At 42.9% G+C, this 13,403-nt stretch overlaps 1 protein-coding gene across 3 annotated transcripts in view; it reads left to right on the forward strand.

Moving 5' to 3' along the window:
* The window catches only part of GRM4 (glutamate metabotropic receptor 4), a 453,403-nt gene that overhangs the window by 314,745 nt on the left and 125,255 nt on the right, over nt 1–13,403 (forward strand). For all 3 annotated transcript variants that reach the window (XM_089514714.1, XM_089514715.1, XM_089514716.1), the window contains one exon: nt 5,010–5,150. In XM_089514714.1, the coding sequence (XP_089370840.1) occupies nt 5,010–5,150 (141 nt within the window). The remainder of the gene's footprint in view (nt 1–5,009; nt 5,151–13,403) is intronic.

Consider the following 13,403-nt stretch of genomic DNA (forward strand, 5'->3'; position numbering starts at 1 on the left):
TTTCTCTTTTCTCTTTAGTCTCCTTTCCTTTATTTTCAAGTGTTCTGTCACATTTATGGGAATACGTGGAGGACAGGAATGAAGTCATAATTCTTATAAGCTCATGAAGCACTGAACAGTGAGCTTTATTCCCACTGACATTTCTTCTTCTTCACATTCTTAATATAAGAATATAATATAAGAATAAGGGGGGCGGTGTGGCCTTGATCCATAAGAACATCTTCTCCTTAACCAGGAAACATGTCCGGAAAACGGACTTCATTGAGTGTATTTACCTGACCCTGAAGGCCAGAAACAGCCTGGGGATTCTGTTGGTCTACCGGCCACCCCGTGGGCTAATAGACTCGCTGGCCGAGCTGACACAACTGGTCTCGAAGCTGGTGTTGGAGTCCCTGAGGCTTATTGTCCTGGGGGACCTCAACATCCCCTCCGAGGCCAGTCATGTTCCAACAGGTGCAGCTCGGGAGTTCATGGCTACCATGACTGCCATGGGCCTGTCTCAACTGGTCTCGCGGCCCACCCTTCGTGCTGGTAATACCCTCGATGTCATCTTCAGTACGGACATGGATACTCCGTGGGCAGAGGTATCTAATATCTCTGCCCTGTCATGGACGGACCATTTCCTGGTTGAGGTTCGGCTCAAGGCTTCTACCTATAGCCCTCCCGGGGGTGGAGGACCTATTAGGCTGGTCCACCCTCGAAGGCTGATGGAACTGACGGCGACTCTGTTGATGCCCTGACTAACATCTGGGATACTGATCTCTCCAGGGCTATACACAGTATCGCTCCCAAGCGTCCTTTCTGGCCTGCTTCTAAAAAACAACCCTGGTATACGGAAGATCTCAGGGAAAGGAAACGGGCTGTGCAACGACTAGAGCGCAACTGGCGAAGACATCAGCACTTAGCCGACAAGGCACTCCTAGAGTCTCTTTTGAAGGCCTACAGAGTGGCAATAAGTGCAGCTAAACATTCGTTTTATGTTGCACGTATTGCGTCTGCAGAGTCGCGTCCGGCAGAGCTGTTCAGGGTAGTGAGGGAGCTAACTCATCTGCCCCCACCCCTGAACCCTATTTTGGAGCCAACAAAAGCCTGCTGTGACAAATTTAACAACTTATTCGCGGATAAAATCTCTCGGATAAGGGCTGATCTTGCCGCCAGTGTTTATTCAGAACCAAGAAGAGATGTGTCCAGAGCTTCCGTGGACTCTGTTAAACTGGATCATTTTGAGTTTGTTAGTACCGAGGAAGTGGACAAGATCCTTGGAAGCGTTAGGAAGACGACGTGCTCTCTCGATCCCTGCCCCTCATGGCTAGCAGCTCAGGGGGGGGGGTCTGCGGTGACAACCTTGTTGCACCGCATAATTAATACATCTCTAAGAGAGGGACAGTTTGCATCTTCACTGATATTAGCAGTTGTAAAACCTCTGCTGAAAAAACCCTCCTTAGACCCCCTGATTCATAATAACTATCAGCCTGTATCACTGCTGCCTTTTTTGGGGAAGGTGATCGAGAGGGCAGTTGCAATCCAGCTTCAATCGATCTTGGATGAAACGGATTTTCTAGACCCATTTCAAACCAGCTTCCGGGTGGGCTATGGAGTTGAGACTGCCATGGTCACCTTAGTTGATGATCTCCGTCTGGGCATGGACAGGGGAAGCGTGTCCCTGTTAGTGCTTTTGGACATCTCAGCGGCTTTCGATACCATTGACCATGGTATCCTTCTGGAATGCCTGAGGGAGTTAGGTATCGGGGGCACTGTGCTCCAGTGGTTCCGTTCCTACCTCTCGGGCAGATTCCAGATGGTGCAGCTGGGGGATGTTTGCTCCGATAAGAGGGCGTTTACATCTGGTGTCCCTCAAGGAGCTATTCTGTCCCTCATGCTATTCAACATTTACATGAAACCGCTGGGAGAGATCATCCGGAGTCACGAGGCGCGGTGTTATCAGTACGCTGATGACACCCAAATATACTTCTCTGTGTCTCTGACTGATGCAGTGACTAGGGATGGCATCTCTTCTCTAAATGCCTGCTTGGAGTCGGTAATGGGCTGGATGAGGGAAAACAAACTCAGCCTGAATCCAGAGAAAACGGAAGTACTGGTGATAGGTTCATCGGGCCCGGGTAGTGGAATTTGTCCACTTGTCCTGAATGGGGTCACGCTCCCCCTGAAGGACTCAGCTCGCAGTCTGGGGGTGCTTCTGGACTCGTCGCTCCAATTGACATCTCAACTGGATGCGACGGTCAGAAGCGCTTGTTATCAGCTTCGGCTGATATGCCAGCGGCGACCCTACCTCGATCGAAGGGACCTTGAAACTGTAGTATACGCTCTGGTAACCTCTTGATTGGATTTCTGTAATGAGCTCTACATGGGGCAACCCTTGTACCAAACCCGGAAGCTGCAGATAGTGCAAAACATGGCAGCGAGATTGGTCGCTGGTGGTTCCAGGTCAGACCATATAACACCTATTTTGAAAGATCTCCATTGGCTGCCTATTTGCTACCAGGCACAATACAAGGTGTTGGTTATTACCTATAAAGCCCTAAATGGCTTGGGCCCAGGGTACTTGGAGGACCGCCTCTCCCCATATAATCCACCCCACACACTCAGGTCTGCAGGGAAAAACTTGCTGGAGGTCCCAACTGCGCGTTATGTGAGGACCTTGCAACGGGCCTTTTCAATCACGGCCCCGAGAATATGGAATAATCTCCCTGATGAGCTCCACTCCACCACATCTTTGGACTTGTTTCAGAAGAATCTCAAGACCTTCTTCTTTTCCAAAGCTTTCCCCCCATGAGATGTGACTTTGGTTTTCCCCCTCTATTTGGTAACGACTCTGGCTATGTTTTTCTGGATTCCCCTACTCAGCTACTCGAGTATTCGTTTTATATGCTGTTTTATATCTTGTTTTATCTGTTTTATTGATTATTGTAATTTTATCTGGATTTGTACGCCGCTTTGAATTGGAAAAGCGGGATAGAAATAAACTTTTATTATTATATTTTATTATAACTAATTGATCATTACCACATTTTGCCTTTGGGCGCCAATTTGTATTGCTCCTCGAGAGTTTGGCCTTCCATTGTGGATGGTGACTCAACTTCCTTTCTTGTAACATATGAATGTATTCCTTGCACTGAGGCAGCTCAATAGACATTTTAGTATTTCTGGTTGTTTATGACAGAGTAGAATCTGGATGATGATGATGAACTATTAGGTGTGTCTATGTGTCTGTGATGTACATGTTCTTCTTCCCATACAAGGCATTGAATTGAACAACCACATTTCTATGTGGGCATGACTTTGTATCCAGGGAGGAAAAAGGGGATATTAAGGGAAGTTCTGATTGGACCCTGTACAGTGGCCCATATTTAATGAAATTTAGGATTAAGGAATAGAATGAAAGTATGAATCGTAGAGTTGGAAGAGACCACAAGGGCCATCCAGTCCAACCCCCTGCCATGTAGGAAATCTCAATCAAAGCATACCTGACAGATGGCCATCAAGCCTCTGTTTAAAGACCTCCAGGGAAGGAGACTCCACTACACTCCGAGGGAGTGTGTTCCACTGTCGAACAGCTCTTACCATCAGGAAGTTCCTCCTAATGTTGAGGTAGAATTTCTTTTCCTGGAGCTTGCATCCATTGTTCCGGGTCCTAGTCTCTGGAGCAGCAGAAAACAAGCTTGCTTCCTCAACAATATGACATCCCTTCAAATATTTAAACAGGGCTATCATATCACCTCTTAACCTTCTCTTCTCCAGGCTAAACATCCCCAGCTCCCTAAATCGTTCCTCATCCTCATAGAGCATGGTTTCCAGGCCCTTCACCATTTTAGTCACCCTCCTTTGGATACGCTCCAGTTTCTCCACATCCTTTTTAAATTGTGGTGTCCAGAACTGTACACAGTATTCCAGGTGGGGCCTGACCAAAGCAGAATACAGTGGCACTATTACTTCCCTTGATCTAGACATTGTACTTTTATTGATGCAACCTAAAATTGCATTGGCCTTTTTAGCTGCCACATCGCACTGTTGACTCATGTTCACCTTGTGGTCTACTTGGACTCCTAGATCCCTTTCACACGTAGTTTCATTCAGCCATGTGTCCCCCATCCTATATCTGTGCATTTCATTTTCCGCCCTAAGTGCAGTACCTTACATTTCTCCGTGTTGAAATTCATTTTGTTAGCTTTGACCCAACTTTCTAGTCTATTCAGGTCATTTTGAATTTTGATCCTGTCCTTTGGGATATTTGCTACTCCTCCTAATTTGGTGTCATCTGCAAATTTGATAAGTAGTGGTTTGAGTGTTGGACTAGGACTCTGGAAACCAGGGTTTGAATACCACTCAGACATATAAACCCACTGGATGACCTTCAGAAGGTCACACTCTCTCAGCCTCAAAGGATGACAATGGCAAACCCTCCTCTGAAGAAATCTGCCCAGAAAGCCCCATGATAGGGCTGCCTTAGGCTCACCATTAGTCATAAATGACTTGAAGGTGCATAACAACAAAATGAAGTAATAGCAGTTACATTCCACACAAATCTATGTGGAATGCTGGTCTCCTGCTGATGGTCCTGTCGAAACAGCCATATCCACAAACATTTTTTCAGTTTTACAAAATATTGCTTAAATATATTATTAAAGGAATTGATGCTCAGGCTCAAAACTGTGTTATGCTTTCTCCCAAATTATCAGTTCTTCCATTCTGAATGGACACTAAAATCTAAGATGCAGTTTCAACTGAATTAGGCTTTTAGCTTATGTCTATCATGTTGGACATGTAGTTAAAATATTCCAGAGGAGCATAGCCCTCACTGAAGTCAATAAATAGTCCTTGAACTCCTAATTCTTTTTCCTACAAAACTCTCCAGTTGTTTTGTGCAGTTTCAATAGCTGAAAAGACACTTTTATCATAGTACACATTAAATGTTGTTGATTCCCCACCCCCAGGATCCACATGGTTTAACACTTGAGATTCATGTATCTATCATCTCTTTCTCTTATCAGGTTTTGATCGCTATTTCTCCAGTAGGACACTGGACAACAACCGCCGGAACATTTGGTTTGCTGAATTTTGGGAGGATAATTTCCACTGCAAGCTAAGCCGCCATGCTCTCAAGAAGGGAAGTGCCATCAAGAAATGTACAAGTAAGAGACTTTAAAGAGGTGGGAGAGGTGGACTATGGGAGGTAGGATGTTGCGATATTGAATTCCAGTTCTAAGATGATAACAAAGAAAAAGTCCATTGCTCAGCTGCTGTTGCTGTGAGCATTTTCCGTGTTGGAGTTTCCAGGCAGCTACCTTCTTAGTGGAGAGGTGTTCTTGCTTGAAGTTTGGTTTCCATAATTTGGTCTTTAAAATATAGTTGGACTTAAGCTACTAGAAACCCAGTCATCATGCCTAATTTCAGGAATTCTGGAATTTTCATCTGTGGACCCAAGTATGGGAATGCTTGTATCAGAGAAGGGTTGGGCTAAGCACATACTCCTCCAGATGTTATTGTACTGCAGATCATAGAATACCTCACCCATTGCTTATGCTGGCTAGGGCTAGTATGAAGTGTAGTCTAGCATCTAGAAGACTGCATCCCTATGTAGAGGTACTAGTTGCTCTGTATGGCTAACCATATGAATTAGATGCTCTGTGGGACTCAGTGGCACTGTGAAAATAGTGAAAATAGTATGGTATCAAATTAAGCACATGGCCAATGGTTTTTATATTAGTGGTGTAAGTGAGACAATCCTGGTAGTCATGTTCTAGAGATAACATAATGATTTGGGTCAAAGTAGACTAGGATGATGGTGCAACAGGGTTAGGAGCTGGTGTGGCATAGTGGCTAAGTGGATGAGTTATAAATCAAGATGCTTCTCCATGGTCTGGTCATTTTGCCTTTAACCCAGTAGGCAAGCCCCTTTCTTCCAGACTCAGAACTTGCAAAAGTTACTTTTTGAAGTATAACTGTTAGAATCTCTTTGATACCATCTGCCATCTATATGGGTGATTTTGGAAGTTGTAGTCCAAAAAGTAAGTTTCCTGAACTCTTCTCAGGCTTAACACTCTGTCTCCCTCTGTGCAATATGATGGTAACAATACTGACCTAATTTTTAGGTACACTGTAGAATTATGACAATAGCATGACTAAGGGTGCATCCACACTGCAGAAGTGATCCAGGCTGAGACACTTTTAATTGTTTTGGCTCAATGCTATGGAATTCTGGGAATTATAGTTTGTTTTGCCCCCCCCCCCGAGCTCTGACAGAGAAGGCTAAATGACTCACAAAACTACAAATCCCAGAATTGCATAGCATTGAGTCATGTCAGTTAAACTGGTGTTAACCAGGATAATTTCGGCAGTGTGGTTGCAGCTAAAGAAGAATTATGGATATTTGAAAGCACTATATACACTGTGGCTATTGTTCCTTGCGAGGTTGTTATGGTAGAAGAAGGGGCAGACATGGAATAGCAGAGCATGATCTGAGGCAGGAGTCAGTGTTTTGCACTTATCAGAGTTGAGAGTAGGCAAGATTGAAACACAGAGTGAATGTTTGGTTCTTGCCATCTTTGTCATAATTAATATCAAATCCAGAGTTAACTCATCAATATTCCTACCAGGTAAATTCTCTATTCTTTTCTTTGGTTTGCCGTTTCTTGATGTGCACCTCCTTTCCATGCATGACTTCTTCACTGTTTGCAATCATTGCACCTCTCCATTGCACACTGATGCTTTCCTCATCTGCTCATAAATTGCCATTATACAATCACAACACCCAGCCATATCTGTCTCTGCGTCCTTTTTTCTCATTTTATCTCCCATTTAAAATGATTTACTTCAAAAAGTCATTGTGACATGTTTTACAGTTTTATGCTGGAGCGAGGTGCAGTTCAATGGAAGTATACCCCAACCCTGCTTGATGGTTATATAAAATATTCCAGACATTCATATTACCTAGGGCAGTTTCAAAAAAATGTTTCGTTTGGTTTCTTCTTACAGACTCTCCATTCAGTCCAGTTCCTTTCCTTATTGCTGGGTTGCTGCCTTTGATTCCTCTCTGAAACAGGAACTGACAGTTGGGAAGCGCTTGAGTTCCCTCTGCTCAGGACCAACTCAGCATTTAGTGTTTTGCCCTCAGCTGGGAATGTTGGCATGTTCATTATGTTGGACCACATTTAAAAAAAAAAGCCAACAGGAATGGAAAGCAGTGCAACTTTTGCAAAGAACGGCTCTTGGCTGAGATTGTGAACACAAGCGTAAGAGCATGGCTGCATGTGCATCCTTAGCCAGGGGTATGAACTTGAATGCTTGACACATGGGATGCATCATGGTCACACCTTTCTAAATGCATAGGTATACAGGTATACAGTCAAACATACATTTAAGAATTTAAAAAAACACATTCACATAATGAAAAAACAGACTTTTTTTTTTGCCTGAGCCAGACTAAAATATATTGGGGTCATATAAGTTGAGCTATGGCCCAAGGCTCAACACTTCTCTCTCTCTCTCTCTCTCTCTCTCTCTCTCTCTCAGTATTCAGAGTACACATGCACATTTGAGAATGCTCCCTTAAACATAACATCTATGTGCCAAAGCAGAATAGCCAAGGGTAGACAGAGATGCAGAGATGTAGACAGAGTCTTAGTGACTGTCTTTCTGTTATGGAACTCTCTGCCTTTGGAGATTCTCCAAAGCTTGACACTATGCTTCTTCCAGATAAAACTTGAAATATTTTTATTCACACAGTCCAGGGAAAGAAAAATAGAACCATTACAATATTGTTATTCACTTGTAGTCCTGCAGTGAAATGAGTTTTGTGGGATTACACAAACAGAAGGAAAGCATTAGTCACACTTTACTTAGAAGGCATGGATGCATGTCTCTTTGAGTCCACCACCTTTTAGGCCTTCTGTTCACAAGTGGAGATTCTTTCTATTATGTACCTGACTGGTTGCCCATCACCTTTCAAAGAAACTTGGTATCTGACATTGTCACGACTGGGCATTTCTGACTTCCATTCTCATCATCCCTGATCATTTGGCTATGTTGCTTGTGGCTGATGAGAACTGTAGTCCAAAAATATAGAGATTGGGAAAAGCTGATAGAAAAAGATCCCTTGTCTTACAGACTTTTCTTTTGGCCAAAGAAAGTACTGCCTGTTCATTGTTGCTCTGTAAAGAATTAACCTAGTATCTTAATATAGAGAGGCTGAACTAATCCTATGTGCTTATATTTAAGTTGCCAAAATACAGGGTTTATGAATCCTTATGTAGCCAAAAGTCTTGGACACAGAAGAAGGAGGAGTGAAAATAGGAAGAAGGAATATCAACCAATCTAAGATAAGCAGACAATACCATACTGCTAACAGAAAACGTCTCAGACTTGGAGCAACTGCTAAGGAAAGTCTAGGAAGAAAGTGCAGTGGTAGACTTACTGCTGAACATAAAGAAAACAATAATAATGGCCACAGAGGATCTACACAGACTCACCATGGACAATGAGGAAATAGAAATAGGAAAAGAGGTCTCATACCTAGAATCAAACATGAACCAGAATGGGGACTGCAGCTGGGAAATCAGAAGGGGACTAAGAATGTGTATATGTGGGAGGGAAGCTATGAAGGAACTAGAAAAGATCCTAATATGCAAAGATATACAACTGAGCACTGAAGTCAGAATCATCCAATTATTATTTATTATTATTAACCTTTATTTATAAAGCACTATATTTATCCAAGCTACTATATTCCCTATTACCACATATGGATGTGACAGTTGGACAGTTAAGAAAGTGGACAGGAAGAGAATCAATTCATTCAAGATGTGGTGCTGAAGAAGAGTGCTGAGGATACCATGGGCAGCCAAAAAGACAAACAAATGAGTCCTATAACTGATCAAGCAAGAAATCCCCTGTAAAGCCAAGATGATTAAACTTAGGCTGATGTATTTTGGCCACATCATAAGAAGGCATGACTCATTGGGGAAAAAACAACAATAATGTTAGGAAAGCTGGAGGGAAGTAGAAAGAGAGGAAGTTGCATGTTAGATGGATGGACTCCATTAAGGAGGCCACAAATATGAATTTACAGGACCTAAGCAGAACAGCAGAGGACAGTGAGTCTTGGAGATGTCTCATCCACAGGGTTGCCATGAGTCGAAATCGACTCAAGGGTGGTTAACAACAACAATAAACAAATTCTAGCTGGGAGCTTGGGGAAGGGGTTAGTCCCAAAGATTAACCTTCCCCACGCTCTGCCAAAATGGCAACATTCATTCACAGAGGCAAGTATCAGCAGGGAACCACAAACTGCCAAGGCCAAGCATAAATTGCACATGCTCATTGAGCACAAAACATTATATAATGGTGGTGGTTGGGGATGAAAAATTGGAGCAGAGAGCAGAATAGAATGGAGCATCCCAGGGAGGGCATGGTGATGTGGACCCCTGCAAAGGAGCATTCCACACTACAACATTTTTTGTAGTTTATAATAGCCTATATTAAAAGGGAATATAGATAGGCATGGACAAAAATAGGATTTTCAAGCTTATAGCATCAGAGTCTGATGTTTTCTTCCCCATATAGTCATAAGCATAAGTTGCTTTTGTGTGTGTGTGTGTGTGTGTGTGTGTGTGTGCGCGCGTGCCTTCAAGCCACCTGTTGATTTATGATGACCCTATGAATTTCACAGGGTTTTCTTAGGCAAGAAAGACTCAGAGGTGGTTTTGCCAATTCCTTGGCTTTTAGGCACTTTCTGTTTCATCTGATTGTATCATGGGTGGGAGAGCAAGAGAGGGGGAAGCAGAGGCCGTGGTGTAGGTATGTTTCCCTGTCCCTCTTGTTCTCTCCATTCTCTCCTCTGAGCTTCTGCGGCACCCATGAATTCTACAGAGGCACATTGTCTGGCGAGGGATGTGAATGGATGTGACAACACAGAGATAAAGGAGCGGTCCCAGTCACTTTCTGTACTCCCAGCTTGAAGACTTGGTATCATTTACATGGCAGCCGATTTCTCTGGGGGAATTCTTCCCTCCTTTTAACAATAATTTTGCACTATATTTCCCATGCGGCTACATGTTTTTGTGGAGTGAAATATTTTAATTGGTGCTTGAGGCAAGAGGTGCTCAGTACCAGGGCTTCTGTCATTTCATATCAGAGGCAGAGTTTCATTAAGATTTGGGAGAGGGAGGAGGAAGAAACCCCTCTCCAGTCTTCATCCACCCTGGTTATCCCATCTAACCTGTCAGCCTTAAATCTGGTTATGCACTTCACAGGGCTGGTTTTGCCTCTCCATATAATACTGTATACAGGCTCTTCCTCCTACATGTGTTAAAATCAAACATTACTTATGCTTCACTGGTATGAGTCCCTGTTTTCTCCAGTGTAACTCACTGAACCAGCATTAACTTGAAGGTTGGAACTAGTTAATGCCTTATAAAGCTCCTTGTCCACCAATAAAGCATTACAATGGTTTTCTTGTCCCTTTGGCACTGAGTGTGCTGAAGTTAAAGGGTCAAGCACATCCTTCATAAATTCCTCCTATTCACCTTCCCCCTTCTATGGCCTAAAAAAAACCTTACCAAGAGAGGTAAGAGGCTTTTATCCAATTTAGTAGAGGACCTGAGCCATGAAGTCTACAGTTGTTCAGATGCTGTGTGTTCAAGACACATGGATGAATTGATTGTTAAAATGTTACATTTGGTGGGTTTTCTTGGAAGATTTTCAAAATTTCACTTTTTTTTAGGTTTTTTAGATAAAATAAAATAAATTAAAAGTGCTTTATTAGTAATAAACAATCTAGGCTGAGGTCCTGCATTGTAAAGTTCTGCCATGAAAGAACTATGAATTATCTCCCCTCCCCTTTCCTCCCCTTCCACAGGACTTACCATCCTCCTGTGCCACCCCCTCCATGGCCATGTGGTGACTGGTGCAGAGTGAAGAATGGATGAGAAGCATCTGGCTATGTGCTTTTAGCTAGATGTATAATTATGATATTATCTTCCATGACCTTCAGGAAACCACAAAGAGGTCCCAGATGATACCTTTATTTGGTTTTATGGATCTGGCTATAGCCACAGGGCTTCTCTCACAGCCCTGTAGTGGCTTGTGGAAAGTAAGGGGGAGTTTAGAAGCATCTGGCTATAGTCACATAGCCAGATGCTTCTAAACTCCCCCTTACTTTCCACAAGCCACTACAGGGCTGTGGGAGAAAGCCATTCACTCAAGGATATTAGATTGTCAAGGGTTTTGGTTGTTGCATGAGGTAGGAAGAGGATTCCCACCTCATGTATGTACCACTAAGAGGATGCCAACCATTTTAGTAACTCTTTCAACAGCAAGCAACAAATAACCTCAGAGAGCTACTTTGTGAAAGGTAACAAGCAACAAATTACTTTTCAAAATGGATGTTCTAAGCTCTGGAAAAAATAGAAGATAGAGCCAGAGACAAATCTGAGAGGGCCCTTGGGGAAGCAGCAATGGAAAGCAACTACTTGCTACCATCATATATTTCCCACAATGACTGTGAAATAGCAAAATTCTAGATGTGGATATAAATCATGCATTTGATAGGACACATGTTGATCCCAAGGATTTTCACACTCTGGGTCTGCCCTGTCTGTCAAAAATATTTTGCCCCAAAATGAGAATGTTTGTTCCTGGAAGACTGAGATCAAGGATCCTGAGCAAGAACTTTGTTCCAAAGGAAAACCTCTCCCCCCAAAAAAACAACAACCCCCCCCCCAAAACACCAGGAGTGTCACTTCTAGTCACTTTTTTGTTCACACAGAAGAACTGGCACAATACCCAGAAGGTTCTGGGACTAGAAAATTGGTCTTCAGACGCCACGCCCCCCCTTTGCCCACTCCAGTTCTAGGAGATTGTGGAAAATTTCAAACAATGGTTTAGGTCCAGACACTTAGCAAGAGGGTACCAGGACAAGCTTCACTTCCTGGAGGAACCTACTGAACTGCAAAGGCACTGGACTCCTCCAGAGGTTGTTGATAATGCAGCTTTACCAGCAAATCTCCAGAACATTTTATAAGTTAGAACAGAATATAGAATTTACTTAGGTTTGAAAAAAAAACTGAGATAGCTGAACTTGTTTGGCCATGCAGTTCAACAACACTAAAACATCCCCCCTTTTGCTTCTTCCTGTGTGGCAATGGCTGGAAAGAACTGGTTTGTGGAGGTGCTGTGTGTGTGTGCATGCATATGTATGTGCACATGCATGTATGTGTCTACACATGTGAATGTCCACATGTATTTTTACTACTGATCTAGTTTTGTGGTCATGATGTGGTCATCTGCATTTTGTGTTATTTTCAGTTAAAACTGAGGGGGAGGGATTAGAATAGCAAACAAGGCACGCAGGTAATCTGTCTTGTTGACAGCCATGCAGTTGAGGTTATAGTTGCAGGTGACATGTTTACTGAAAGATGAGAGAGATTTACTGTTTCCTTCCTGCTGGGAAAAACAGATAACAGTGTCTAGGCTTTCAGGTGGAGGAGATGGGGTGGACCTGTCTGTTGCATACTGTCTGCTGTAAGCAGGGACGTAGCCAGGATTTTAGGAAGGGGGGGGGGTCCAGACTAAGTGCCACCATTATAATGGGGCTTGGGCGCAGCAGCTCAGCAGCACACACCATTCATTTTTCTAATGGAAGGGGGGGTCCGGACCCCAAGAACCCCCCCCCCCCCTTGGCTACGTCCCTGCTATAAGAATACCTCTTCATTTCTGGGGCATTTGTAGAACTGAGCAGAGACAGAAACCTGTTGCAGGTTTAAGTCATTTGTTCACTATGATGTCCCAAGAACACAGGCAGTCCACAGCTTGTTTGGCTATCAGTGTCTCCTTGATTTATATAATAATAATAATAATAATAATAATAATAATAATGATTTATTTCTAGTCTGCCCAATCATGAAGAATCCGGGCGGGTTACAATAAAATCCATCACATTACAATAAAGTTAAAAAATCAAACCCTATACCTACCTCCCCATTCCCAGTACTAAAACAGAATTAAACAGTAATAGTATAAAAACATTAAAAACATTAAACAACAAAAAAAAAAAATAGGCAGAAACACAGGGGGGAAGAATAGACAGGTGATGGGATATCTCTATATCTGGGGAGGGTAACTAAGTTGGAAAGGCCTGCCAGAAGAGATCCTCTTGAATGCTTTCTTAAAAGCTGTCAGAGTGGGAATGTGACGGATCTCCTCTGGCAGGTCATTCCAGCTTTAAGGATGGATGAACTAACAGATTTTAGTTTTTAGTTTGGTGAAATTTTTCATTTTTCCAACTGCAAATTGATTTCAGACCATAGTCTTATAAGTTTTCAAATGCAGTTCAGTTCATTAAAAATGGACACAAAAATTCAGAGGCATTTTTAACCTTTTCCCATAAC

Source organism: Sceloporus occidentalis, unplaced genomic scaffold (assembly GCF_023333645.1).
Source record: "Sceloporus occidentalis isolate IW3139 unplaced genomic scaffold, rSceOcc1.0.p SCAF_3, whole genome shotgun sequence".
Lineage (NCBI taxonomy): Eukaryota > Metazoa > Chordata > Lepidosauria > Squamata > Phrynosomatidae > Sceloporus > Sceloporus occidentalis.